Source organism: Platichthys flesus, chromosome 17 (assembly GCF_949316205.1).
Source record: "Platichthys flesus chromosome 17, fPlaFle2.1, whole genome shotgun sequence".
Classification (NCBI taxonomy): Eukaryota; Metazoa; Chordata; class Actinopteri; order Pleuronectiformes; family Pleuronectidae; genus Platichthys; species Platichthys flesus.
The window spans coordinates 18,238,624-18,263,396 of record NC_084961.1 but is presented as its reverse complement, the minus strand read 5'-3'; the positions used below and the strand labels follow the sequence as shown (position 1 = coordinate 18,263,396).

The 24,773-nt window shown below is 43.3% G+C and overlaps 1 protein-coding gene across 4 annotated transcripts in view; it reads left to right on the top strand.

Moving 5' to 3' along the window:
• Positions 1 to 275: 275 nt before the first annotated feature.
• The window catches only part of ptprua (protein tyrosine phosphatase receptor type Ua), a 187,139-nt gene continuing 162,641 nt past the window's right edge, over positions 276 to 24,773 (top strand). For all 4 annotated transcript variants that reach the window (XM_062410447.1, XM_062410446.1, XM_062410445.1 and 1 more), the window contains exon 1: positions 276 to 491. In XM_062410447.1, the coding sequence (XP_062266431.1) occupies positions 422 to 491 (70 nt within the window). In that variant the 5' untranslated portion in view covers positions 276 to 421. The remainder of the gene's footprint in view (positions 492 to 24,773) is intronic.

Genomic DNA, 24,773 nt, shown 5'->3' with positions numbered 1-24,773 from the left:
CTGCATCACAAGTTTAACAGACGAGTCACAGACGTGTTATGTTGCCTCTACAGAACCCGCAGACTGTGGGTGCAGGGTTTGGAGGCGTACGGGTGCTGGATCCCCCCTCCTCGCCACATGGAGGCGCCGCAGGCCCGCAGTCCCGCGTCCCACTCGCTCGCTTGTGAGCGCATAACAAAAAGAGAAAAGAAGTAGCGGAGCCGTTAGAGGAACGAGGGGCTTCAGTTTGAATCGCTGCAGCTCAGATGCTCGCTGTGCGGGCGGTGGAGGGAGCCGTAGCCTGAATGGAGCGGAGCGCACAACTTCTCTCCAGTGTTCACACTCACCCGCCGCCACCGCCTCTGCTGCTGCTGGAGTTTCCTCTAGGATTTTCTCCCTGTGACAAAAAAACAGCTGGACTTTAACTCTTCTTTCCGCCAACATGTGTCCAGCTGCATTGCTACTGATGCTGGCCGTCGGGATCTACGCAGACAGCATGGAGGGACCAACAGGTAAGCGAAGGGAATCAGACGTTTTAGACATGGGTTTGAAAAAGAGCTCCGCGCACCTGTCAAGCTCCCGGTGCAAAGTTTCGGGTGTAAAGTTGTTCGAGCCGCTTGTCTTGTCGTATGTGTGGGAGTCGTGGTCGCATCTCCTCATATCCCTGTTTCCTCAACTTCCAAAGTTGCATCTTGCTTCATTCAACGGTGCCAACTTCGTGCCTCTTTACGCGAAGGGAAACGTTATCAGACAGGACCTCTCTCCATTCTCCCTCTCTGTCTCTCTATCTCTCTCTTAACTGTCATGTCCTCACTGTCCACACAACAACCCACATCGTGTAAATCACACCCGGCTGATGATGCCATCCCTCTTTGGATATTCTTTCTTTTTCCAAATCGATTTTTGTATTGCTGACGCACAGTAAAGGAGCTGCGCACGGGTCTGCGTGTTAATAAGACTTGATGGAGCATTTTGCATAATAGTGTCTGTGGAGCGGCGGGGTGGGGGGGAAATGTGGCTCGGTGTGCAAGCAGAGCCTTCCGGGAGAAAAACTTTTCGGGGTGAACAAATCAGGTGGTGTGTGTTTTCCACCGCAACAGAGCAATGCAGCGGGGATGATTTACTAATAAAGTGTAGTGCCCCACATAACAGCACAGGCAGCTGATGAAAAGTGTGTGTGTGTGTGTGTGTGTGTGTGTGTGTGTGTGTGTGTGTGTGTGTGTGTGTGTGTGTGTGTGTGTGTGTGTGTGTGTCAGGTGAAGTTTGACAGACAGAAGTAGTTCTCGGGGAGGAGAACTGAGACTTGCAGTTGTGATACCTGAGATCCACAGAGACTATCCGAGTTCAATCCTCGTCTCTTTGCCTGTTCAACATTTAAACGGCAAGAAAGAGATGTCCCAGCGGTCACAACCCGTCAAGTTGGTCTCAAGTGAAAGGGCCAGCTGGTTTATTCCAGGAACGCTCTGTGGCGGAGCATGTGCACGTTGAAGCTCTGGTATATATATATACTGGTTCACGGGTGTCGGTTACACAGCCACCAGAAGCAGTTGCTCGAGCAGACGCGCAGAGAACCACTCCCTGCTCTCCAGGATCAAACTGGTCCTGAAGGCAAGATCTAATGCAACAAGCCAACTGTCTAATGAGCTCACAGACAACAACACAGGGGGACGTCTCATCACCATTTGGCTTTAATTCAGGTTATTTGTCGGAAATGAATTCCGTTGTCAATAATGGAAGCAGAAGGAACAGATGAAGCTGCTCCTAATATTGTTTCTGGCGTCCAACTGAAATGTGTGGTAGTATCAAATCGCCAGATGTCATGTTTTATTTCTAAATATTTCTTTCATCTCCACACATTTCTGCTTTTTTTGACAGGTTCACATTTGTATCTTCATCAAAGGATTGTTGTTATTATCAGGGAGTTTTCCAGATCAGTTTGTCAGAAAAAAATGGAAAAACACAAATTTCAGATGTCTTGATTCGTGCCACCAACTGTTCAGAAGACATTCATTTTACTCTCATAGGAGAATAAGAAGATAACATGTTTTTCCCACATGAGAAGCTGAAGCCAAATCCTTCTTGACATTGCCGCTTAGTTAAAAAGGGACTCTTCTTGCATTAAGACTAATTAATTGTGCTGCCATTATTTGAGCACAGGAAAACATTACACATTTCAAAATGTAGTGACTTGTTCAGTGTCAAACTGTACATTCTATAAGGGACCAATTGAAGCAGTTTACCCTGTAATCCAGCAGAGGGAGCTCCTTGAAATTCTTTGTTGACGTGATTTTTTTTTTGTTGATCCTGTTGACCAATCAGTAAACTAAGCTAATTAATAAAAAAGGAGTAAAACGATAGTAAGCAAAGCGTGGCCGCTTACCCATTCAGAACAGTGTTGTATAAGTATTTCAGTTTCTTCACTGTAGAGGGTAACAAAGATAAGATAATGCTGTCGGCTGAAAGACTCGGCAGCAGCTCCCTCTCCGGTGATAAGGAACCCGGGGAGGCCCCTGCTGGCTGTCTACCAAACACCCAGCCGAGCGCTGCAGAGTCAGGTGGACAAACTTGTCTGATGGATTTGCATGCAGGGGAAATGCAGGAGGAAATATAAAAATCTCAACCTGGGAGGGATGAATGAACAACGTTGGAATTAGTTTAAACAAATCACGTGCCAATTAAATTTCATTTGAGGTAAAAAATGGTTTGAATTGCCCCAAACTAGTTGTTGCTTTGGTATTTATAGAAATAAACAGGACTGAGGGTATCGTATAACACCAAACTTTTTACCGTAACATTTTGAATTTAAAGACATTCATTGCTTTAGAAAGGGAGACGTTCATGTAAATAATATAATATAGTATAATAATGATACAACACATTACAACACATACATTCAAAGGTGAAAAATCAGTAAAAACAACACAACATATTCAACACAAGAATAGTTAAAAAGTGAAATGGTAAATGGTGTGTATGTGTATATAGCGCCAAATCACACACACGTTCATATGATGCATCTATTAGCAGCACTTGTGAGAGAATGACACAACCACTAGGGGTGATTTGAGGTTCAGTATCTATCCGCTGACCCTCTGGTTATATGTGAAAATATGATGATGCTTTTCATAAAACAAAGCTCTGGTCAGCCACAGTTGGAAGGCGTCATGGTGAACAGTTGTTTTGAAAGGGTCACCACATGTGGATGCTTGGAAACACAGCCGTGTTGCACCCTGACGAGCGGTCAACCCTTGTTGGGATCGGATATTAAACAGTCGGTGCGTTTGTTTTGAAGTGCATCACATCACCGGTTGAATGTTGTACCACTGCATGCTTCAGAAACACTTTGCCTGGCAGTTGAAAAGTATGCAGGTTTCTAGTACACAGCTCCTGCTCCAGGTAAAAACTGATCAAAGCGGGTGCCTTGCAGGTTTTTTGACACCGTGCGACAGGATCTGAGGGCGTTGAAGTGTAAACAGTTGCCTTTTGCTGCATTTTGCGTGGTGTCAACAAGTGGTGTCACTGTCAGGCAGCTTTAATTTTGAAATAAACATGAGGAAATGCAGTGGCACCCTCGCGGTGTACTTCTGCTGTATTCAAGCAACTGCTCCGGTAGCAAAGGGAAGGGCCTGTGTGTGGCTGCACGAGCAGGTCCTTGTTCCTCCGCTCCGTGGTTTCACCTACAGAATGTGTGATTGCCGAGGTGAAGCCTTGCATGTTGTTTGAGTGCACCCGTCCCCTGTTAGCGAGGGCTCCGAGGCTAATTCAATCTTGAAATGAAACCATGTGAGCAAACACCAACGCCTGACACGCAGCTCCAGACAATCCCGGACTGGAGGTCCGAAAGGAGGTGAGTTTGAACAGACCACACTGAAATGGGCACCGACACCAAAGGGTGGACTTTCATGGGCTTCTGCGAGGAAGTTAGAGTGGGTACTCGATGTGTAGCGGGGTTGATTTGGCTCCAACGAAAAAAGTGTTAATCCGACGAAAAAAAGCCACACACACACACACACACAACCACACACACACACACACACACACACACTCACCTCTCCTAGGGAAAATGGGGCGTATGCTCGAACATAATGTAATGATGAAATGTGCTTGTTCTGGAGGAAATAACATGATTCTTTAATAGAACAACGGCGGATTGCATAATGGCTACACGCTGTTCAAGAAAATGTCTACACACTGCAATTATAGTTCTTGACAATGAGATGGCAAAGGAACGAGGTTATCGCGACATCCATTTTATAGAAGAAGAAAAATCACAAAAATGTATCACCAGGTCAGATCGTTTATCAGACACTTACAAGCCCTCAGAGCCCAGCGACTGCCTTCAGGGGCAACAGACCAAAGAATCCTGCTCTAATTGTCTGTTTGGCTGAAGAAAAATGGATGCAATTAAGCTTGAAATTGATAAAAATTACCAATTTTCTAATGATGAAGTACAGCCCATATTTATCTTTGCACCTTCTACGATAAAGATTGCATTTAACAATCCCTCTACACGAGCCTGTTTTTCTTCAGTCTAAATAGAGTATTTAATGGCCAGGCATCAAATGTGTGGACACATTCAATCAGTAAAAGCAGCATGACCGGCAGAGCCATGAGAGCAAACCAGGCCGGCTGAGGTGAAAGTCAATAAAGCCTTTCCTTTCATATATTCTACCACTTTGATGGCTTTTGAAAGTTTGTAGTTGCCTCTGGTGGCAGTTGACAGTCATTGTGTCTGTCTCCGAGAGTGTTACTGACAGCGTGGCTAAAGCTGGGCTCAGGCTGAAAGAAAGTTTTAAAGTCCTAACTGATTTTGCAGCCGTGTTGCATCACGCATCATCAGGAGAAACTTCACAGATGTTCTTCTCTCGAAGCATAAACGTGCACACACTTCAGGATAAAAATAATGGTGCATCACGCACAACAGGATGTTATTTCTAAGACTATTGTGCCAGAGTGAGCAATCAGGGAGCAATGCACCATGTCATGATGTAAACAAAATGGAAAACACTGGTGCAGCAACTTGCTGTAAGATTTGTTTACTTTGTAGACGGACAACTCAAAAGGTGAAGGATAAACGAGCCTGGGTGGGAAAATGTGTGGGTTGTTCTTAAGGGAGAACTGGAGGTGAGATTTTAAAAGTCAGCTTGAACATCTGTTTACAGTACTAAGCAGCTAACATTTTTACGTTTTTTGTTTAGCAAAAAAATGTTGTTGTGAAAATGCAGACATTATCATCAACGTTGATTCAAGGTCCGGTGTGCCAAAAGCATTCAATATCATTAGGGTCATCCTAGTGAGTCTGTAAGGTTTAAGTCTGGATCTGTAAACAATTTCCTACCAGATAGATGTCAGCTGAACGTCTGTACCGACCAAGGTCCAGGACAAGGACTCTTGGATTGTCTTGTGCAGTCAAGTAGGGACAAATTGTCCTGAATTTTTCTGTAGAAAAGTTGAAAGCAGTTTCAAGTTTAACAGAATTTATGTTTTACTTGAAGTCGCAATGGTAGAAATCTTCATTGGTTTTTGACATTTCTCAGGCCAATGACTAGACGGAAACATTTGTGCAAACATCAATGTCTTTAAATATATCTGAATATACTGGTGGGGTCCAAAAGTCTGAGACCACTTTATTGTGATGCGAGAAGCAATCTCAGACTTTTGGATTCCTCTGCAGCTGCAGCACAATAACTTCTATTTATCTCAAAAGGATTTCCTCTTTTTATTCAGGGAGACACGTAGGCGGCTGTTGTGCCACTGAAGTCAATTTTCTCCATCAGACTGGAGCCGGTGAAAAGCGATGTCGCCTCCAGCGGATTTTTTTGTATCTTTCTAGGCTGAATTCCAGCTCCTTCTGCTCCATATGTCTTTACATCTAGACCCCTTAAGTAATCATCAGTTGTCAACAGGTTTGTGCAGGAATGCATTAAGTGGTACAATGACTTTGTATTTTATTAAGTAGCATTATTTTTACTTTGGGATCCTCAGGCGTCATGTTTGCTGTTTCACCAATAGAAGAAAAATAAATTCAAGTTTGAAATAAATAGCAGCTGTGATTTCTTTGTCTTTGTTAAGAAAAACTACAGAAACGTATTCAAACTGAAAGTCTAGTTTAAAATGAATTTATAAATGTATCTGTATAGAAATGCATATCACCTCAAGAGAAGCTATAGTAACATATATGCTGTGAATACAAGGCTAGCACTGGGTGTAAATTGTGAACAGTACAAAGTTGGAACAATCTATTTTGGTTGATTGCAACATAAGTTTTTACCAAAAGAACAAAACATTACCTTCTAATTTTCCTGAAAGTTCCAATGTTTCATCTTTCCTGTCTATGGAGTTTAAAGAGTAACATAAATTGTCGTCATGTGAGCTGTTTCTGAGTGAAACAAAATCTGTCGGATAAGTTACAAAAGAGAATTCAAATCCATTGTTTGGAAGTGTTTTCTACCCTATTATCATATAGCTCTGATATCTGCAAGTTACCGAGGAGCTAATGGTCAAGTGTGTGATGGGCAGAGTTAACTAGTCACCCTCATTCCCATTGATTGGATATATTTCTGTAACTGCTCCAGAGTACAAGATCAGTCTTCAAAATAAACTTTTACTTTTGACAGAAAGAGGCAGAGAGAGGCGGAAGAAGAAACATTAGCAACGCGAAAGATAAATCAAAAGTTAAACAGCAATGCAGAATTCAAGGGAAAATCTATTTTACCAGTTCTCAAAGCAGAGATTCGGTTGAAAGTGGTGTTTTTAATTATTTTAAATAAAAAATGACACAAGCAAATAAACAGATGTGGAAATTCTCCTCATACATGAGCGTGCCAGTTAAGCACAATGTACATTTGTGCTTTTAATTTGAAAATCGTAGCAATCTGATATAATAATGAATTATCATTCTTTGATCACTCATCTTAGTATTGTTGTCCTATTTCAGTTACTGTGTGTGTTCGTGTGTGCAAGTGTGGTCTCTGCGTGTTTGTGTGTGTCGTCCTTTAATCCCGTCCAGCTGTTGTTGCATAAACCGTCTGCACACGTCTCTGGAGCTGATCTGGGCTGTGCAATTAAAATGAAGCAACATACCCAACTACTTTTCCTTTTTGAGCTATTGACAAAGTAATGTCAGATGCCCAACACTGATTTGCTTCCTCTGATTATCTTGATTATTGAATCCAGCTCATTGTTCAGCAGGGCCTGAAGCCACACGACAGTCATTGATGGCGGTGGCTGTCAGACCGCCCTCCAAAGGTTATCTCCTCATGCACCATGCCTGTGACAGTTATCTACCAGGGCTGTGCTGCCGCGTGCACGTGCCTGTCACCACTCTCCATGGTAAATGGAGCTGACAGCGCTGTGGCGTCTTGGCCCGGACCCACGAGGCATCTTGGAGGAGAGCGGCAGCACCGGTACTGCCTCTCCAGGTGTTAGGAACGTGTTGTTTTTCCCCCATCGACAAAGAATCATTATTGAACAGATGGAGGTGTGCCAGCAGGCGCCGCTCTGCCTGCCAGGCTGACTGCTAAACAAGGTTTAGACTATAAAATGAATTTGCTCAGTTTTAGACATCCTCACGTGTTGCAGAACCCCTGGGCTGGTCTTCACTTTACTTTCAAGGAAATGGCTTGGGTGTTTGATTGCTGTTGCTTACGCTATACAGCTTTCGGTTTTATTTCAGAAAACTATATAACGATCTGCAGGATGAAACGTTTCGTGAAATCAGTGAAATAGTCGCGGGAATGAGTTCATGTAGCGTGAATGCCTCAGCTGCTTGAGAATCAGCTACTGGTGGAATTTGGATTTAGCAGTTTGCTGTCTGCTGCAGGCGTGCAGGTAATGCAGAGGGCTGCTAATTCTATGTTTTCTACAATCTCAGAGACGTGCCCTGCTGAAAAGTATAAGGCGTCCAACCATCCAAAGCATTTCAACCCCAAATCAGGGAGCAATAGTAGTAGAAGTATTTCCTTTGGAAAGGCTTCTTCTCTGCCCTCCTACACCCTCTCTCTTCTTCACTTTAAGTGCTCGCCCTGTGCTAGAGATCATGTCTCAAATTGTCCACGGCGCACTGAGGGTATGGGGATGAGGCTTTGACAGCAGAGGCATCGTTACCCGACTGCAGTGCACTGACAACAATATCTGTGTCTGGAAACACAGCATCTCTTAATTCCGCAAACAGCTCAAGAAAGAAAATATCATCAACTTGGCTTGAACGCTTATCTTGTCAAATCTAAAGGACCTTGAAAACATCTATTTGAAAACACTTGAGCAGTGGCTGTGTTGTGCCGTGCCTTTGTAGCTTTGGCGGTGTCGATTAAACTGCACTTAGGCTATGGAGTGTACTCCTACAGGTACACACAACCTGCTCTATGTACCTTTTTTGGACACCTCCCTCTCCACAAGAATACAGAGTTGGAGACAATGACCGTGTTGATCTCATTAGAAAACACCCTCATTTAAGACTTTATCATAGTTTAAATGATTTCAAATATTATTGTCACGCATTTAGACGTACTGAAAATCCGGGAGATATCTTTCGGAACTCAAGATAAAACTTTATTTAAACAAATGGTAAATGTTCTGTATTTAAGTAGCACTTTTCTGGTCTTGATGACTGCTCAAAGCGCTTTACAGTACAAAGACTGAGAATAATAATCCGTACTCAGTGCAAAGTGAAGTCTGAACCCCTGGGTCCTATTGCATTATAGGATATCATATGTAGTTTCAATATCAAGGAAATTGGTACCACCGCTAGTGATTATCTCAATCATTTATTAATCTGCTGATTATTCTCTTGATAAATCATTGGGGTAAAGTGCCAGAGAATAGTGAAGTCCAACTTGGTTTCATGATGTCCTCTAATAGCAAAATTATAAGACAAAGAAACTCAGAATGTCCTCATGATACCTTTGGGATATTTATACCTGGAAGGTTTTCATGAAGGATTTCTGTCAATCAACAGAACAATTAATCAAGTATTTGACTGATGCTTATTGGCACATCTTGCACAGTTTGTAGAAATAGTAGAAATGGCATTGATTTGTACTTACTCCAAAATACTATTGACAGTTATTATATAGTGTTAGCCTGTAATGGAACATAGACCAGGACTAGAAGTTCATGTCCTTTCTTAGGGATATTGGCTTTTATTATTCAGTAGTCAGTATTAAACTCAGTCAGCTCCTGAAAATTGTCTTTGAATATATGATTAGGAGCTTTTTGTCAGTTGCAGAAATTGTTTCATTCAGGAAAAGGTATTGTACTGCTGCTTGTCTTAAGATCACATTTAAAAATCGTTTGTTCATATAGTTTTTTTTTCTGTTTTTCATATTTCTCAGTGTAAGATTGAAAAATGTCAAATTCTGGTATTTGCACCTAAACCTAAACTATCACATTGGCCCTAACCATAGTAAGTAGGAGTGGAGACAGCATGGAAAGTGGGTACAACAGAAAAGTACTTTGGAGCCCAGGAATGCACTCAACATCACACACTGATGATAGATAACAGCGTTTGAGGGAGGATCCTCCCTTTCAAGGGTAATTCACCCTGTGCTTTCGAAATCTTTGCTCTCAGCACTGGGCCAATGTGTTTGGAATGACAGGTGAGACTGATGATGTAGACTCCTGCTGGTTGTAGCTGTGTCTGTGTCCTCATATTAATGATGGGTTGGACACAGAGGAGAGATATGGAGGAGCATGACTGTTCTGCAGTGACGGCTGCTTGTCCATTTAGTCCAGTCCTGCTCTCCGTCAGACTCTGCTGCCGCCGCTGTTGCTTCTCAGATTTGTCACCGCCGCTGACAGTCAACCATGAATAATCTTCATGAATATTCCTCCGTTGCTTCTGCCGACCATTTGTTTACACTGTGCTGTTGAATCAATTGTCCAAGCGGTTCCTAGGCCACGGAACCTGTGGTCAGACCTGTCACTACTGATTGCAGGTTGACGGCGGCAGAGAGGAAACCGTTGCTCGGTTATCGCTGCAGTGCGAGATGGCAGAACAGCAGATTCAGCGGACGGGGGTCAGAGTCCTGCCACGGGGTGATTTTGTGGCGGTGCTTTCAGCAAGTGTCACTTCAGATTGAGATGACATCTGTGGCCAAACTGCGGGAATGGCATTTCTCTCGCTTCCTTTCCTCAATACAGCTTCTAGGGCAAAATAACTGCACCAAGCCAAAAGCTTTGCAGCTCTGCTTCCTCCTCCTCAACTCTTTATCTTCCAGAGTTTCCCTCTTGGGGCTCACATGTTTACTCCCCCGTGTCATTAATGTAGAACACCACAGTGCTGATAAAGTCAAGTTAGATTAACTGCCAAACTACAAACTCCTACTTTTATCCTTCCCCTCGTTTTTGTAAGGTAAAAAAAGGAAAGAAAATAGTGATATGGAGCAGGACCCTGGGTGTGAAAGTCCCAGGGTAGCTGTAGATATTACGTTTTAAAAGTAGGCGTTTTAAAGTTATCAAACCTGTGGGCCTCCGAATGTCCCTGTGGCACACGAGAGATATTAAAAGTTGAAGGGAAAGTTGAGTGAAAAAAAGTAAAATTATGAAATAATGTGACATGTCCCTTACGAAGTGAACAAGGGCACTGCAGCAGAGCCTGTTCACCACTGTCAAGGTTACCAGTGACCCTCCTGTGCACAGCAGGGAAGGGTTATGCAGCATGAGCAGCAGCACCTGTGTGTCTGCTGTCACTGCGGGACATCCTCAGCACCTCCGTCTTCACTTCCTCTTACTCTAATGTCAATTTGAATAAATGCCACAGAACAAAATCCAGAGAATTGGCTGAGGAGTTTATCCACAAGAAAAGAACCTCATATTTTCATAACCTCCACACACCTGCCAGATAACGGTCATGCTTGTCAGATTATTGGTTTTGGAAGGTTACAGCATAAATGGTTGGTCACGCTGCCCTCCATTCTAATGTCAGAAGGGAGGAGGGGGGTTCAGATGCTGAACAGGGACCTGACAGCAGCTTCCACCGATTGGGAGGAACTGTCCTGCAGGAAGAAACTGACTTTTCAAAGGTTTCGAAGCTAAATTAATCAACACTTTAAGTGTTGGCGTTTCCTGCTGGGAATCGAACCTTTAACCCCGGCAGGGTTAATGTCTTGCTCCCCCATCTTTGCCCTGTTGCCTCCTCCATCTGTCCTTCTCCTTCTTCTTTTTAGAAATGGCTTTTCAGCAAGTCATTTCTAACTAACTCAAAATGGTTTTCACTTTTTGTTATACTGGTCTATTTGTCCTCTCCAACCTTCATTCTGTTTGGAGGGGCCACCTTGGCAGGGACACTAGAAGATAGCAGTGTTATGGAAGTTATAAGAAGCAATAACACCTGGGCTAGCATCTGCCGCTTTGGCCTTCCAAATGTCAACTGTATCAGTAGCGAGTACGGGGATTGTGGCCCCGTGGCCTCTGATAAACATAAAGGATTACATTCATGAGCAAGGAGCTGGGGGTTAGCTCCCTGCATGAGAATGAGTGAGGTTCAGCATCTTTGCAATCACATGGGGACGCATTACCGAGCCGAGGATGACTGGAATCATACAGCTCCAAAATCCTCATTCTGTTTTATGAGGTGTAGCACTGCCTGTGCCTCTGCCTCTAGCATAAGTTTGTGGTTTTTATAAGCTTGCCGCTACAGGAGGCTCTGAATCATTGATTCAATAGGCAAGACGCTCAAGTGTAGGCGCATCATCACAGGCGGAGGTGGAGGAAAAGAGGCAGAGAGTGAAGTGAGGGAAGTGGTAGAAGAGTGTGTGGAGCACAAGAAGGGGGTAGGGGGATTATTGATGACATCGGTGGGGGCTGCAGGAAAAACAGCATGGAAATCAGCTGGTGGTTGGCTTTCCGTCTGTGTTACAATTTTGCGCACCACCCTTTCAACCCCCCCCACCATCTGATCCAGCAGACCGGAGCCGGGGTGAAAGTGACTCGGGGGGAGGTGTCTCCAGATCGGCCACCAAACATGTGTGTCCCTGCGTCCTCCTGGCCTGTACACCCCTAATCTTAGCATCAATGGAGTCTGAGCAGATGGCGCTGTGGCCGGGGTCACCAGGCCCACACACAACACTAACAGGCCATGAGAGGATGATGACGCTGGCCCAGACACTGGAGGGATGAAGCAGACATGACCTGAGTAGACATTAAAAACAAATCTACTTTGTTTGCCCTTGCATGAGGCAACAGTTGACATATGTTGTTTGTGAGTTGGTTTAAACACAGCCTCCTGTATATTGACCTAGAAAAGTGATGAGAGCAGCAGAAGGCTTTACTCCAAACAGCTGCACTGGTTGATCTTTATATTATTATCTTTATTTTGTTGTCTTTGTTTCATGAAGGGGCTCCTTTGTTGGCGTTAATGTTTTAAATAACTAAAGAAAAGATCTGCCACCAGAGGAGCTATGGCTCTGTTGGAGATAGGTTACTGATTGAGTTGATGAAGACAAATGTTTTAGAAACGACTTTTGCCGCTGGTAGTCAGTGTAATGTGGTTTTATTCCACATTCAGGCAGAATTATTGCACAGAGGTAACAACAATATTGGTCGGATTATTCTGTAAAAATATATAGCGGGTCCTCCTGCAGTGGCCATAGATTCTGTTCCGATCCTCCCCTTGGCTGCCTGTCCTCTCCCAATTTTACACTTCCACTTTAAAAATATTTGCTTTTAAATAGTGTTGCAATATACAGAGTCAAGCAACACCTGCAGAAAAAAAAGAAACGGGTCAAAACCATATAAGTGTACAGCGGTTTTGAAGACAATACGTAACATGCATTTTAAGTTGAAGGTTGAAGCCATTTGTTTGAGTGCGAGGATCCAGGGGATTTCCCAGCTTTGTTCATTTCAAAAACCTCAGCCCCGAAATCTCAGAAACTCCATCAGACTTCATACAATTCCCTCCTTACCTCAAATAACATACATAGTAACATTATTTGCCACTACCGGTAAACAAACAGTGACGTGTAAAATCTATCAATCTATGTTAAATCTATGAATTGATTAAGTAACATTAGTTGCTGTGTAACAGACAGAATTAATATAACTGCGTCATCAGCATATCTGTGTCCTTGAGTCCTGTCTTCAGGTCTATTTTATTATAGTTACTGGGCCTAAAAATGTAGGTAGAGCGAGGTGTTGTCCGCATAACTCTGAGAGAAATATTGTAGCTATGGATGATGTGGCTTTAAGCGAACATTATAAATGAAGAATAGGTTGGGACCAAGTATCAAACCTTAGGGGGGACACGGGAAAGGGCTGTTGCAAGAGGTTAATACAATTTCCTGAGTCAGCTGCCATAAGGTCATTTTTTATTTCTTGTTATGCTAATTTCCTTGACATCCAGATTCCTTGCTGCTTCTATTCGAATCCCAGGTCAGGTGCCACTAAAGGTAACATTCACTTCAGTGCACTAAAGATCAGGGAGCGGTTTCAGCCACCCCGGTCCGATAAGTGGAGGAGAGGAATGCATATGTAGAACAATGTATGACATGTTTGTCATTGCCACTCCCAAGGGACGGTTTGCACATAAATTGCCTCTGCCTGAATCTGTCCAGCCACGCCCATGCGGTTCTGTAGCAAGTCCCAGACATCTCTAGTTAATTGCACACAAAAGTAGGCTAGGTATTGTTTTCATATCTCTTCTTCACCCCCCCATCTCTCCCTTCCCTCCCATCCCCCTTCCACTCAGCCACTCTGTCACCCACTTTCTGCCAGACCGGAAGACCTGTTGTTAATTAAACCTGCCAATCACAGGGTAGGAGAGAGGCAGAGAGGGGGAGAGGGGGAGAGAACAGGAGGGAGGAGAGAGTCCTGCGCTTTTCAGAAAGAGTTTCACAGCCGTGCTTGCTTTATGCTAATGCCATCAGGCACATCTTCGTTTTAGAAGCTGCAGCCGAGGACAGGAACAGTTGACTTAACAGTGTTTGTGTGTGAACGTGCGTACGTGTGTTTACCTTGTCCCCACTCTGTACGCGCATGAGTGCATTTAGGGCGGGCTGTGCAATCATCACGGGAGGGGGGGATGGGGGGCGTAGATTAGGAATGCTGTCAAAAGTGACATCTTTTTTTTTTTTTTATTCTGTCAACAAAGAAAGGAACAGAGCTCGGGTAACAAGCTCTGTCGAACAATCCCACACAAATATGAGTGTCCCCTGGCCTCCGTGTCCTTGCTGCATGGACAACGTCTTTGACCCTCACCCCCATGTTGTCCGTGTTTAATTAAGAATCTGTTTGAGAGGGATTACAACACAAAGCAGAGTGAATCTGTACAGGCCAAGAAGTGCGAGCAACTAAAGGAAGGTTTAGTTTGGCTGGCTGACTGGGCACAGTGTTGGTGGGGTTGGGCTATTGGGGGGTATTGAAGACGTTTGCTGCTATGCGAGGGAAGTGTTATCCTTGGGCTGGCCAGTATGTTTTTGGTGTGGTTACAGTAAATCATTACTTAAGCAGTGTCTTGCCTTATTAACTTGATTTGTTTGTGCCTAATTGTGCAGGAGGCGCGCTTGAATTGCTCACCTACTGCACCGCTTACTGCAGCACAGATGTAAGAATGCCCTGCAACACAACTTACGCTGATGCCTTGGAAGAAAGTGCACACTATCACAAAAACGCAGACAGACACACATGCTTAGGTAAGGGGAAAAAAAGGCAAAATGTGTACACTTTGGAGTGTTGAGAGTAAAATCTTTTTCTCCCTTCACATTTGTCTCACTGAAAGGTTTTTTTATACGTTACGCTTGAACGACAACCAGCACCATCATCATCACTGCTATATACAGTGTGTTATATCTGCTACAGCGGCTGCTGCTTTTAGTGCCACTTTAATTTCTACCACTACAACTAATATAATCACTGCCTTTGCTATAACTGCTAATACTGCCACTGCAGCTGTTTCGCCTAGGTTTATGCAGGGCTTAGGTGTGTGTGTGTGTGTGTGTGTGTGTGTGTGTGTGTGTGTGTGTGTGTGTGTGTGTGTGTGTGTGTGTGTGTGTGTGTGTGTGTGTGTGTGTGTGTGTGTGTGTGTGTGTGTGTGTGTGTGTGTGTGTGTGTGTGTGTGTGTGTGTGTGTGTGTGTGTGTGTGTGTGTGTGTGTGTGTGTGTGTGTGTGTGTGTGTGTGTGTGTGTGTGTGTGTGTGTGTGTGTGTGTGTGTGTATTGCATAGAAATATGCAATTTCACATCATTTTGGACCATTAGCAGTGCAGTATTCACAAACAAGACGAGGGCATAACCTCGTACATGTCAGGACTGTGTATGGTCGATAAGCGAAACCGTTGAACTGCAATGCGTTAATTAATTTAGTAATGATGTCATTGCAGCGTATTTACATTCTGCCTAGTGTCGGAGGATTTCAGCCCATTATCTGTTCGCAGGTCAGTTTGATTAGACACATCACAGAGGGAGGTGGCAGGGAAAAGTCAATTCAATGTGTTGTTAAACCGATTTGGAAATTTGCGTTGACACAAACATCTCCTCCTGGTGATGTGTGGAGAAGTTCAGCATTGTAGTGCACCTGGTAAAGCAGCTTTTGTCTGTCATACAGCCTACAGCCTCTGTTTGGGTAATACATGGCTGCTGATCCACCTCTCTGCCTCTCACTGAATAGAGGAGATCGAGGTGTGACTATCGCTCTGGTACTAGACACTTTCCTTAATGGAAAGTAGCCTAGGACTGTTCCAGAACTCCTTAGATTTGTTTCTATAGGTGCTGGAAAAATAATACTCATAGGGCCAGAAAATAGAAACTTTTCATACCATTTAGATTTTAAAGAAAAACAACCAACAGGGAAACTCCTAAAACTCGTCCACCAGCACTTGGTTTACTAGTTGTATAACGTAATCAAAACATTTGGCATGTAGCGCAGAACAGCTTCTGTATTACTGATCTGACTAAATCAGCCAGCTTCACCGTATCTCTGGGCTCTTGTCGACTCATATTTTAATTGCATTGAATGTGGGTTTCTCTGAGGAGCTTACAAGACCACTGGACACCTGACTCAGGACTGACCTCTAGCTTTTTGCTGGTGCAACACAAGACCCTGTGGGCTTGTGGTAATCTTAATGACAGGGATCGCCAGAGGGAACCGGGGCCTGTTTGCTTTGCCCAGAAACTGGTTAGGCATCTTCGAGGAATCAAAAGGATGTGGGTGTTTACCTAGCCGGGGGCATGTATGAAAATGTCAGGTAATTGTCAGTGAGTCTGTCACTGAGATCATTACCACAAGTGCAGGTGGGGAAGTAAGCCTGTAGAGCTTTGACAGAAAAACAACCATTTCCCAAGCTCTTCTAACGGCTTGGCAAGACGTTATAATCATTAGGTTGGTAGGGGCCCTTTCACTATCACTAAATTTGACAGTTGGTCTTAATGATGTTGACATTTCAAATATGCTTGGGAGAAAATGTTGTGGGGCGCAATCGCCCTCTCCCTTCATGTGATGAAAAACAAAATCACTGGCATGTGAAATTTGCGTGTTAGGGGAGGAGGAGGAGGGGAAGTGGTTGTAGCAGGAACTGGGAGGAGGGCACAAGTATTTTTTCTAGTTGATTAGGCAGCTGAAATCATCCTTTGTGAAGGCCGCACAGGCAAGGGAGGAAGGCCTTTTGGGTTCATTGCTGCTGGATTGATGCGGACAGGGCTTTGTTCTGGTCTCGGTTTCAGAGGCGTGGGTCCATTCACAGGCGAGCCTGTAGGCTCCTGGATTTATTCCGGCCCAGTGGGTAGTTGCGGCGGTGCCGGCGGGCCACGCTGGAGGATTTAAGCTCCTATCACAGCAGCAAAGCAGCATGCTTCTTGCAGGGAAAAAAAACTGAGAGCAGGGAAGCAAAACTGTGTACTCATTATCAGAGTCGACAGGAGGCTGAGACGCAGGGATGGACAGAGAGAGATTGCTGCAGAATGAGCTGAAGGAATAAAGAGTCACAGAATGAGATGGAGGAAGAAATAACGGAGCGGAAAGTTTGTGATGCCTCGGTAACAACACATCAGCTGCAGACTGAGGCACCACTAAAGAAGAGAGAGGAGAGGAGGAAACCAGGAAGATGAGATGCTACTTAGTAACTATGTGGATAGAGAGCCTGTTGTCCACTGTTTGGACACAGCCGCGGCACTGTCTGCAGCTGCATGGTCCCTGTGGCGGAGCTCCGTCAGCGGGGTAATGTGTACGCACACACATATGCACACAGAGGAGTCACAGTAAAAGGAAGCTTCTCATTAATGTGCGCGACAACACAAGGCTCATTTCAGAGACCATTACATCCTGGTTAGAACAGCCCTTCTGTCAAGAGAGGGCAGGAGTCATGACCGATTTGTCATCTTTGTTTAGGTGCCACACTCAATGCAAGTGAAATCAGTCCACAGATACTTAAAAACTGGGACTACCTAATTGCCCTTGTGGAAAACATCCTGTGCTGACTATCTTTACCTACAGAGTTAGCGAGAGAATGAGAGTGCAATCTATTTATTCTCCTGGCCCGCCGCTGTTTTGGCCTTCTTTCAAAACTTTGGAACACCCAAGGGAGACGCTTCATTATTGTAAACCAGGTGCGAGAGACAGGAAGCAGCATTGCGTGTACCCTGTAACTGTGACTGTCTGTACATGAGAGTTAACAATACCCTTCCTGACTTGGAGATGTTCTCACAGAGTTTTCTGGGGCATCTTCCCCCCAAGCGTGTTGCCCTCCAAGTCGCACAGTGTACCAGGAGTATATCTTAAACGTAGACCTGATGCAGATACATGGCTATTTCATGGGGGAACGGCTGAATGGGCCTGTCTGCTGGCCGGCTGCAGGGTTACCGATGATGAATGGACAAAACTCAAGGACTGTGTCCCCGAGTGGAGAGTTTTCCAGGAGTGTGCAATGTGACCTTGGAGCAAACGTGAAGAAGATCCACAACCCTGGTCTGATTGATGATCTGTGGACCTGATCTCTCACCGGCAGGCTCCGTGGCTGCGGCAACACAGTGCAAATTAGAGGCTGATGTATTGGTCTGATAATACAGGCTTGTTGCTAAAAATATAACTATCAGACCGGTGCTGTGTCATCCACCTGTGGTGCGCTGGCACATTATGCTGTCTTCATCAAAGCATTTTTTTATCAAATCCAAATGCAGTATCTGTATTGCCGGCAAGGTAAAAAATACTTATTTTTGAAAGGCAGCCTGATGAGTTTCATCGACATCTGACAGCAGCATGACACAACACAGTGTTAATTTCGTTGACGAAAACGATGACGAAATATATTCGTTAACAACCCTTTTTCCATGACGAAGACGAAGACGTAACAAAACGGGTCTTTGAAAATAAAAACTATGACTAAATCTATTTTTAACTTTCGTTGACGAGACGAAAATGTTGGTGGTTGACTAAGTCACAATAATTTTTTTAACATCATTGTATCAGGCCGTCATGAAGTATCAGGAGCGGGTGAGTGTGAGTGTGAGTGTGATTGTGAGTGTGTGTGTGTGTGCGCTCCCAGATAGCGCAGCGGTCCGTAGCTCCGCCCCCCAACTCACGCACTCGCTCAGGGAGACACAGTGTAAGCAGAGCTCGTTCACGTGGAGCAGCCGATCAGTGATTGACTACTTCTTGACTATAGAAACTGTGAAAACACAGAGTTTCTCTGGTCTCAACTGATCAGAGATCAGCGCCTCAGCTTCTTGATCAGAGCAGAAGCTGCAGGTGGTTTCTACCGAGCTGCAGTTTTTGTGTTCGCCTCCAGTCTGACCTGCTCTCACTTTTTGTTTTCACATTTAAAACTAAATATATATTTTTAAGCTAATAGGCTGCAGCTATATGTCTTTATAGAAAAGGAGTCTAATGTGGCTATTAAATGTGACTAAAACTAGACTAAAATGGAATTCGTTTTCGTCGACTAAAACTAGACTTAAACTAAGAAGGATAAAAATGACTAAATGTGACTAGAAATAAAATGCATTTTCGTCAAAAGACTAAGACTAAGAATAAATCAAAAATAGCTGCCAAAATTAACACTGACACAACATAAGATTTTTAGCGCTGTCTAAATGTATGATACGCGTAAATATCTCCTTTCATTTAAATCTTATTTTGATCTCATCTATTTCTTCCATTTCCTCTTAATGATACAGGATTTGCTTTTGTTTGACTAAAAAAAGACAGTGCGAACGTTAAAGGTAAATGGACTGTATTCATACATATTGAAGTGCTTTACAGTAAAAGACTCATTCGTCCATTCACACTTGCATTCAAACATCGCCACGACATGCTTCACTTTTTTATCACACACCATTCATAGTCGGCACAGCTGCAATTAGGGGTTCAGCATATTTCCCACAGACACTTGCATAAAAGCGGGAAATTGAATCACGACCCTCCGGTTAGTGGTACGACCGTCTCTAATTCCTGAACAACAGCCACCTTAGTGCAGACAGCAGGAGGGCTGCTGCTGAAAGTCATTTGGATGGGTTAAATACCATTATTAGAGTGTATAGATATAAACAAAAATATAGACTAGTCAGTGCATACTTATTACACTCTAACTGCAATATAAGATTCATCCTGAAAAGAATGCAGTTGAGTCAAACTTAAAACACAGATGATTTTAAATGAGAATTGTTAAATTCATAGGTGTTAAGAAGCAAAGCAGCATTACATGCAGATTCTCAAATATATTGTTTATCTCTTCAAATACCCATATCAGTCAAATCCTGATTAAATTGCCTTCCTTGCCACTGAATGTGTCCATTGGGAACGTTAACTGTCATCCTGACAGACCCTTCACAAACAAGACTGGTGCATCTAATGTGCACAGGAGGCTGTAAATATAGGCCTATCCGTCAGGTTTATGCTGCATTCATGGCACATCGGATTTGCCTCAAGCTCAGTGCGAGCTGCAGAGGGGGGATGCAGGCAAGTCCGTGACAACGTATGTTCCATGAAGGCTGCGATATCCCACTTCTGCAAGCACTTCATCGTTTCAGCTCTTCTTCTCTTGGCCATTGCGCTTGTTTTCCACCTACACCAACACCTTTCCTGCTGCACCAGCTCCTGCTCTGCGATTGTCCTTCCCCAGTCTCCAAACTTGGGCTCTCCAGATGGCCTTGGAAAGGGCTTGATTACTTCAGCCAATAACACAAGTAGATCTGATTGCAAAAAACCCTGAGCCATGAATAAGTGTGATTATCCCAGAAAGAATAATCTGAAAACTGGATTTCTCATAAAATACTACAATGTGCAATCCATGCTTGTGATGATGAGTTTTGTGCTGCTGATTGCCAAGTTTTTGATCATGTTGAATGGCTGATAATTACAGTCCTTTTCTGACACATCACGCACTTCACTCTAGTGAGTGGCGAGTGGAAAATGAGAAAATTGATAGTATTTTGTACATAACAGCAGTTTTTCTACCCCATCTCCCCTGAAAAAACCTGCACCAGTGATCATCGGTGCCTCATTAACAAACGATCAGTGCTTCTATTAAAAGTGGTCAGAGGAAAAGGAACTGCTGGCCGATAGTTGGCATACCATCCCTCTAGCAAATAAATTACCCACTTTATCAATGACTCGCGTACAATAGACACTAATTATAATCGTTCTCAAGGGTTTGGAGGAATGTGTTATATCACTTAGTAGGCTGCCCATGCTGAGAGAGATCCCACGACTCTGCAACGCTGAACGCTGCCTCAGTTTCCTCTGGTCGAGTCTCCAAACTAAAGACAGGTTTATGAGAGTGGTTATGGCTCCCGCTCTTCCCCTTGCTTTTGAAGTTCCAGTAAATTCGATGGAATATCTTGAGAGAGGCATCCTCTCTGAGGAATCTGCTCCTCCACAGGGGAGCGGGTGTATTTGTAGAAGCGATCTGTCTCGCTGAAGAATGTGTCTCCGGAGTGTCTTAACTCTCATTGCCTCTCCTCTTGCCAAAACGAAAGAAGACACACAGCGCTGTCGTCCCATTACCCTCAGGGCTCAGTCTCTCCTGTCTTCCTCGATGAGACTTCGGATTGGTGTGTGTGGACGTCTACTAGATGTCTGTATCTGGATCTGGATCTGCCCCCGAGAAGTCAATCGCACCACGCGTTCCTCTCTCAGTAACGATACCTAGTTGAAATATGATCCGTAGGGTATCATTAAAAATGGAACAATGCAAAGTCTGTAAAAATCCTAATATAAGAACTTATTGTTTCAATTAACTGCAATTTGTTTGTGAAAAAATCCGATGATATTATCATATAATTTTAGCATATTTCTATGCCAATTAATTTATTTTAAGAATTCTGCAAACTCAAATATTATTTGTGTTGGTTATGCTGCAGTGATTTGCCCTGTTTGGTTCTCTTTCAGAAAACGATTTGCATAAAATTCTTAATCTCTATTTTAAACACATTTAAATTCTCTTATTGCTCTTACAGATTATTTTAAGCTTTGTAAGGAAAAGGGAGTTGTTTGTTGTTGTAGCTAAATATATACTCTACTTTTCCTAGTATAAGGATACAATCCGTGTTGGTAATAAAAAGTTTCTGTACTGTAACACGTTAGGGTTAACTTACCTTTAGGTTTAACTTACAGTAATGTGTTACAGTACTATGACACCACTAGTGTAGACAAATGGAGCCATCACCTGACTGTACAGTGTCGAGGGAAGCAATGAATCAGCATTAGTCCTCACAATGACAGACAGTCTGCCTGCTGCAAACATTTACTCCTGGAGATATAGATGTTATACTTCCCTTCTCAAGGTCAAGGACAAAAACACAGTGGTGAGTTGTAGACTGTGTGAAGACACATTGAAGAATAGTAACTCCAATTGAAGAGTAACAGTCATTCTCAATAGTAACTAATGTTATAGTAATTTAATTCTCAATAGTAACTAATGTTATAGTAATTTAATTCTTAATAGTTACTCTAATGTTATAGTAATAGTTATTACTAATTGTAACTCTAAAGTTATAGTAAAGTAATTCTTAATAGTAACTATAATGTTGTGATTCACCTTTACCTGTTCAGAGTCTTTGATTTATCGCTAACATGTTCCTATTGATCTAATGTCTTTGATTTTATGTATTTTATTCGAAGTATCAATAAAATGTATAAATATGTCATCACCTGGTAGCTATCTAAAAACAAGGTTCATTTTGACTGACTTGATGTTTTGATTTGAAAGCCTGTTGAGGCGACAACAAATGGGCCTTTAAAAACACGTCAGTGGACTTTTATTGTTCCACTGTTTCTTTCAATAGTGATGATAAGAACAGTGATATATAAAAAGTCACAGGTCTCTTTTTCCTCACAGGCTAAGCAACATTACTGAATATATCTGTGTGTTTATTAATAAGAGAACGGAAGCAGTTGTCTGTAGACATTTTTTATGCAGTAAATGGTAATGTAACTAGTGTGTGGAAAAAAGTAACTAGAAACTTGGACTACATACACATTTCTAGTCTTTTGCCCCAGACATACCTGTAGCACAGAGAATGATAACTGTCCTGTTATTTCTGTCTTGTTGGAAAAATTTGTCATGAAGACAAATATCCAGTTAAATGTTTGAAGTGATGAACACAAGACAGAAACTGACACAGCTGTCCTACAGTGTCAACAGTTAAATATTAACATTAAGTAGCATTACACTGTGTTTTTACTAAATTAAGATTATGTACCATAAATTAACCTTGTTCTAAATTGATTGATGAGAAATAATCTGTAGCATTTCATTTTACTTTCACAAAATAATAGACTCAAAATAGATTAAGTCAACCTGGAAAGCCCTTAAAAAAATGGATCAATTTATAAACAAACATGGGAAAACTATTTTTTACCTGCTATGTGGATGGATGGTCTCATAATCAGGGTCATTATAGGTGTGTTACCCACGTTAATGCAGTCATGTAAACAGGCTTAAATAGACCTCTGCCTTTACACTTCACATGCAGCAGTAACAGGGAGAAAAGGGGAGAAATTATATACACATTAGCTATAGGTGTTACTGCAAGGAAATTCTGCAGAATATTTACTAAGGGGCAGGCCAGAGGAGCTCACTGGCTTCTTCTGTTGTACGAACCATAGGTTTAGGTATCAAAGACCGACATGTTACCCAGACCCGTCCCAACAATGGAGTCAAACACCTCTAACCTCTTTACCACCTAAATGTGTTAAACAGTTATGGACAAGGGACACAGAAAATACAGTCAAGTCAAATTCAGACATTGCAAGAGACTTCTGGTATATTTAGATCATTATGATGATGGTAGCAGGTTGTGCCTTTTACAAAGACATGGTCAAAGAAAGGGATCATTATCTGGATATCATTTGACCTCTGTCTGTATGTGAGATGGTCATCACACACAGCTTCTACTGCAAAAGATAGACAACTATAAACATAATGACTCAACAATTACTCAGCCAGGTGCTGAGATTTCTCACTTTCTTTCCAAACGTCTGTAGTGGAACGATCCAACCGCAAGTCCCCCACCCCCCAACCCCCTGCACTCGCTTGCCGCTGGCATTTTCAGCTCATTGATAAATGGCGGAGTGAGTGAGTTTCATCCACCGAAGCTAAAACGCCTTGTTCTGGAGCCAGAAAGTGACAGAGCAGGATTTTATTGCAGTATTTATCAGTACTTTGCATGGTGGCCTCTTAGCCTCCAGGCGTTGGGCCGGTGGCTTTGTTTCCAATCTATTCTCAGTTTATACAAGGCCGCATGTCTTACTTTTTTGCCAATAAAGGTCGATAGAAGTCAGAATGCTTAATGCAGCTTCGAAGCCTAATGGACATAGTGGGCTTCATGAGTTTTAGAAGTGCAGCGTATTCTCTTTCATAAACACAAAGTTGGTTACCCTGCAGTACCCTGTATGGGAGATTTTCTCCAAGCTGTTGCCAAGTGTTTGCTCAATGTGGAAATGGTTGGGTTTCTCTCCATGTAGGATCTCAACCTTTATTTTTAAAGCACCCTGAGATAATGAATGTGTTGACATGGTTCTATATACAAATCATTTTCAGTTGAATTATATGAATATTGCTTGAAGCCAGGATTGATTGCTGGCTGTGCTCTTTCCCATGCAAAGCCCAGCGCTTTCCACAAGGATCAGCTGCTCATTACCATTGTGTTCTGGTTAATTGATCAGTGGCGTTGGGCCTGGAGGATCACCCGAGCCCCCACTCCAAATCTCAGCGCTGTCAAGGAAGAGGATGGTTCTTTTCATTCTTCGAAAAATCGGTCGAAGCTGCAGCATGATCCAAACAGCATGAAGCCTCAGATCTGCAAGCCATAGAGGCAGACAAACAAGAAGAGCTGAAGGCGTCTCATTCTTCCTCCCTTGCATACATGCGCAAACACACACTTTCACATTCACAGCACCACCCCACAGATGCTGCTTTTTCACTTTCTCCCTGTGCTTTTTTTTAATGCACACAAAGACAAACAAACACACAGTTTTTTTGGGTGCTTTGCTGCTACCCATCCTCCAGCCCCGCACCTCTTGCCTGTCCTGGCCATCAGTCAGCCTTCCCGCCGCGCTGCTGATGTGACGGAGGAGCCGTCGGAGCACCTCAGTCAGAGGCTCTGATGGTGAGCCAGAGTGACAGAGCGACAGGGGGAAATGCGCCAGACAAACAGCAAGTAATATTGCCCTGTCCTTTCGCTTACTGCTCTCTGTCAAACCATGTGCTGACAGGGTGGGGAAAAGTACAGACAGGTTCGCCCATGCTCGAGCCCCAGTACGTACACACCCACATGCCCACACAACAAAAATGCAGTACACACACAGCTGTTTACATTATAATTGGATCATTTCAAAGAAGTTTCTTTGTTGATGCACATTGAGTGATTT